Source organism: Gossypium hirsutum, chromosome A07 (genome assembly GCF_007990345.1).
Source record: "Gossypium hirsutum isolate 1008001.06 chromosome A07, Gossypium_hirsutum_v2.1, whole genome shotgun sequence".
NCBI classification, from domain to species: domain Eukaryota; kingdom Viridiplantae; phylum Streptophyta; class Magnoliopsida; order Malvales; family Malvaceae; genus Gossypium; species Gossypium hirsutum.
Window position 1 is genome coordinate 18,898,840 of NC_053430.1, and position 5,444 is coordinate 18,904,283.

The 5,444-nt window shown below is 43.0% G+C and overlaps 2 protein-coding genes across 2 annotated transcripts; both read right to left on the minus strand.

Annotated features, from left to right (window-relative positions):
- Positions 1-556: 556 nt before the first annotated feature.
- On the minus strand, positions 557-3,501 carry LOC107944263 (uncharacterized). Its single transcript, XM_041074095.1, has 3 exons — positions 2,616-3,501; positions 995-2,486; positions 557-701 (listed from the first exon to the last, which is right to left on the minus strand). The coding sequence occupies exons 1-3, from the start codon at positions 3,499-3,501 to the stop codon at positions 557-559; spliced, it is 2,523 nt and encodes an 840-aa protein (XP_040930029.1).
- Positions 3,502-4,184: 683 nt separating this feature from the next.
- LOC121203664 (tropomyosin-1-like) lies at positions 4,185-5,220 on the minus strand. Its single transcript, XM_041074097.1, has 2 exons — positions 4,798-5,220; positions 4,185-4,370 (listed from the first exon to the last, which is right to left on the minus strand). Exons 1-2 carry the CDS (start codon positions 5,218-5,220, stop codon positions 4,185-4,187), a joined length of 609 nt encoding a protein of 202 aa, XP_040930031.1.
- Positions 5,221-5,444: the final 224 nt, after the last annotated feature.

The window sequence follows — 5,444 nt, forward strand, 5'->3', positions numbered from 1 at the left end:
ATGTGGTCTTCTCCATGTCTTCAGGGTGCATCTTGATCTGGTTATATCCGGAGAAACCATCCATGAATAAAAACAGTGAGTGTCCCACCATGTTGTCCACTAGGGTGTCAATATGAGGCAGTGGGAAATTGTCCTTCGGGATGGCTTTATTCAAATCCCTGTAGTCCACACACAGTCGCACTTTTCCATCTTTCTTAGGGACTGGAACGATATTGGCTACCCAATCTGAGCATTTTACCACATTCAGGAATCCAGCGTCGAACTGCTTTCGAACCTCCTCTTTTATTTTTAGTGAGACGTCGGGCCTCATTCTTCGGAGTTTTTGCTGAACTGGCTTACATTATTCCTTTATGGGGAGTCAGTGCACCACGATGTCAGTGTCCAACCCGGGCATATCTTGGTATGACCATGCGAAGACATCTTTGGATTCTTGAAGTAATTCAATCAGGTCTCCCTTCATCTCCATAGTGATACAAGTTCCGATCTTCACCTCTTGTGCTTCTCCTAAGCTCACAACTTCTACTGATTCCTTGTGAGGTAGGATTTGTTTTTCATCTTATTCTACCATTCTCAAAAAATCAGGAGATAGGTTACGGTCATGGTCATCTTCGAAATCCTGAAAATTCTCCATACATACATCTTGCTTAAAAGGAAATTCTGAGTCACTAGCAGTGTCACTCGTATCATTGATATCTGGGGACCTGTTATGAGGATGAAGGCAGATACAAAGAATCAAAAGAATTTAAAACATTTATCTGTATGGTATGATTATGAATGGCAAATGAAAGAATATTTAGAATGTTTAAAGAATAAAAGAATCCGAAAGTAATCGTTTGTATAATTATGGATGAAATTGAAAGAATGAGAGAACATTTGCTCAAAAATGATAATAACTGTGCATTTCATTGAAATAACATTTTTAAACATCAGCCTATTTCACAAAAGATTCTCATTACTCCTAGGCCTAGAGCAATAAGTGTGTTTTGGACATTACTCTAAATCCGTTCTCAAAACTACAGGAATCTCTTTCGCAGTCCAGTTGTCTAGAACACTTCCAAGTGTGTAGGGGCAAATGCCCAACAAATTTTCTCTTCTCGTCTCCTCTTCGTATGTGGCGTTGATGTCCAAGCTTTCTAGCCTTTCTTCTATGGCTCCCTTCATTGGCGTGCCTCTCTCGGGATGAATGATTCCCCCGGACACAAACATTTTCGATATATGGGGGAATATCATTGGCTCCCATATGATTTCTCCCCCCATTAACCGTGTTCTCCTTCTTTCTTGCTTCTTCTCTAACTCATTTCTCCTTTGTCTCGCATCTGGCTTAAATCCTAAGTCGAAGCAGTCTCTCTTGTCCTTCAGTACTGGCGTTTTAACCTTTCCTTGGAGATGTCTCCCAAGTCCTTTTCCGGGTAGGGCCCCTTTACCAACCATCAACCGTAGACTCATCCTCGTAGTTCTGGACAATTTTGGCATCAGAATCTTGCTTCCCTTAGTGATGAATGTCGCATTAACAAATTGAAAAGATCGAAATGAGCATTCGATTGCTTCGTCATTAGTCTCCAAATAGGGCGCATTATTGCTCACAGTTGCAATGATATCCTCTTCAGCATTGATCGTTATCAATCGCCCCTCTGATACCAACATCAACTTTTGATGCAATGATGAAGGCACTGCCCCAGCTGAATGTATCCAGGGCCTCCCCAATAAGCAATTGTATGAGGGCTTGATATCCATTACTAGGAAATCCACCTCATATGTGTTTGGCCTGATCTGAAGAGGTATCTCGATTCTGCCCATCACCTTTCTCTCCGTGCCAGCGAATGCATTCACTATGTTCTGGCACTCCTTCATGTGAGAGCTGTCTATAGGCAATCTGTTTAGCGTGGTCAATGGCAAGACGTTCAAGGCCGATCCGCTGTAAATCAGTACACCTGGCAGCGTATACCCTTTACAGCACGTGGTGATATGCAAAGCTTTAGTCGACCCCGTGCCACCGAATGGTATCTCGTCGCCATTGCAAAAGATATAGTTGTCAGCACTTCTGTTGCTAACCAAACGGTCTAGCTTGTTAACGGAGATATCGTTGGCAACATATATCTCATTCAAGACCTTCATCAACGCGCTGCGATGAACTTCCGAGCTTAGAAGTAAGGCCAGCACCGAGATACGAGCCGGTTGTTTACATAGCTGTTCCACCACACTATATTCGCTATACTTTAGGAATTTTAAAAACTCCTTGGCCTCCTCTTCGTTAACTGGCTCGTTAACAGATTTGGTTACTTTTTCCTTCATTTCCTCGACCACTGGGGTTTTTCCTTTTGTGGGTTGTGCCTCCTCATTTGCTGTATCGTAACGTCTCTCGCTACGTGTATAGGAGCCCCCGTCTTGACCCTCTTTTGAAGCATCCACCAGGCTTTCCTTCCTCGGAATCGTCACGTTACAATCATAATTCCATGGAACCTTTTTACTGTCTTTGTAGGGGAAGACTGCAGGCCTTTAGATTATGACCCTCGGTGGCATTTATACTCCAGCTTCATTATTTTTAGGTCTCGATATGATAACCACGGGATAGTTAGCTGTTTGATTCTATGTAGTCGATTCTCTCTCCAACGCACATATATCTCCCTCTATGGGGTTTTTAGCTTCTTGATAAAACTCTATTTCTTTATTATCTATCATGTTCTGCACGAGGGCCCTGAACTCCACACACTCTTGGATTTTATGCCCCACCTCATTGTGGAACTCGTAGTAGTTCCTCTCTTCTTTGGATTCTCTTCTCAAATCTAACGCGATCAAATCTCTCTTGACCATCTCCCTCCACACTCGTCTCAATGGAGTCTTGACTTTCGCAACCTCACACTTGATCTTCTTGTTTTTGCCTTCGCTTATCCCATTCACTCCCTGGTCGGTATGATTGGGGAGCAAGTTTCCTGCTACGTTGGGTACGGTTGGGTCGTCAAACCTCACGATCCCCATCTTAATGAGTCTTTCGATTACTTTCTTAAATGCAGCACAATTTTCGATTGAGTGCCCGGTAATTCCCGCGTGGTATTTACATTGGGCGTTTGTGTCATACCATTTGAGATACGGGGGCTGCAGCGGCTTCAGGTAGAAAGGGGATACTACATGAGCGTTGAACAGGTTCTGATAGAGCTCCCTATACGTCATAGGTATAGGGGTGAATTGTGGCATTTCCGTGTTCTCCGTCGCGTTGGATTCTTGTCTTACGGAGCTACGTTGATTGATGGCTACCATCTTTGGCTGATTTACGGTAAGTGACTTGGACTGACCCTTGTTGAATGTGCTCGTGCTGTTCACTTCATTATCTCTTTTCCTCGGGGCTGACTTCTTGGCACTCTCTCCTGATTCTATCTTACCGCTTCTAACAGCATTTTCGATCATTTCCCCGGTCATCACTATGTCTGAGAAGCTCTTGGTGGCGCTTCCCAACATATGAGTGATAAAAGGGGCCTTCAAGGTGTTAATAAAGAGCATCGTCATCTCCTTTTCTAGAAGCGGCAACTAAACTTGTATAGCCACTTCTCTCCACCTTTGTGCGTACTGTCTGAAACTTTCATTGGATTTCTTTTCCATGTTCTAGAGAGTGATTCTGTCGGGGGTCATGTCCGTCACATGATTGTATTGCTTCATAAAGGCCTGAGCCAGGTCCTTCCATGAGTTAATTTTAGCTCAGCTCAGTTGATTATACCACTTAGATGCCGCTCTGACCAGACTGTCTTGAAAACAGTGGATTAACAGCTGGTCGTTGTTAACGTATCCTGTCATTCGCCTGCAAAACATAGTGATGTGGGCTTCAGGGTAGCTCGTTCCATTGTATTTCTTGAATTCGGGCATTTTGAATTTAGGGGGAAGGACTAAATCTGGGACCAAACTCAGGTCCTTGGCATCAATCCCTTGATGATGATCCGCACTTTGGGGCTTTGAATTTCTCCTCGAGCCATCTACACCGTTCTTCCAATTGTTTTTGCGAATCCATCCTCGTCTTTTCTTCGTCAACAACTTCATCCAGATCGGGAACAGGGGGATAGTTCGGGTTGTTGAGAAAGTTAGAGCCTGAGCCAGTTTAAAGTTTATCGGTATTAAAGCTCCAGCCAGAACCTGCTGGGGCATGATCGTGACAGATGGTTTTTGTAGATTAATCTCGGGCTTTATCGGTACATGTGTCAGAGTGAAGCCTGGAGGTATTGAGGATCTTCATTAGTTTCTTCGAATTTGTCCATGGGGCCCTTTCCCTTATCCGTTCTTCCCAACAGCAATTGGGATAACTGACTCATTATTTCTCTCTGAGATTCCACCATTTGCTCATTCATCTCTCGCTGAATCTTGGCTAGCTGCTCTTGCATTTGATACTACATTTGTTACTGCATGCCTTTTTGCATTTGCTCCAATTTCTCAAGTCTCTTATCCATTGATTTTTTTCCTTATACCATAGGGGTGCGTAGTTGGTTGGTTTTCGTTGGTTTCCAGGTTACCGAAATGATTTTTAATTAATTAATTAGAAACCTCTTATGGACTTTAATGCATAATGATATGATGTAATACAAATGCATGAATACAAAGGAGGCACCAATTTTGATTCAATTCCCTTTAGAAAATTTCACGTGAAAATAAAATATTTTACATAAAGTTGAGTTACAGATAAAATTTTGCTCTTGTGCTTAAAATCTTAATTTTCCTAAGCAATGAGGCCAGCTCTTGTCCACGATCCGACTCCAACTCGTACTTCACGCTCAGTATGTCCGCCTGTACCGCTAAAGTTTAGAAGTAGTCAGCTACCTCCTGGATCTGGGTTATGGCTTCCCCCATAAGGTAATCTCTGTTTCTGACTTGGTATTGCGCATGGTGAAGCTGCTCTTTCCAACGGTCCTCATTTGCCTCGAAAAACTGAATCTCATAGTTTTGCAGTGACGCCTCTAACTCTTCTATTCTTCTTTTCATTTCTTCTATCTTGCTCAAGCTTGCTCTCAATTCCATCGCGGTGTTGCAGTTTCGGTACTGATGAAGAGACTTCTCAAGTTCTGCCACTCTAGCCTTTAATTCCCCTCGCCCATTTCTACTTTCTGAAAGACACTTCTTTAAATCTTCGTTTCGTGCCTGAGCTTCTCGGAATTTCTTTTCCCATCGATCGGCATTGGTCTTCTCTTCTTGAATTTCATGGTGCCATTGTTCGAAAGTTTTACCTAACCCCGCAGTCCTCATAGACAGGCGTAATTTCTTATAGTCAGTCTTCAAGCTGTCTAGATCTTCTTCGGCCTTAGTTTTCCCCTTTCTCCACTTTTCAGCCTCTAACCTCTAGACATCAGCGTCTAATCTTAGGTGCATCTTCTCTTCCTCCAATTGTTCAATCTTTTTTCCCAAGCTCTGAACTCTTCTTCTCGAAATCTTGCCTTATAATTTTCAATTCTGACGGGGCGACTTGTAAT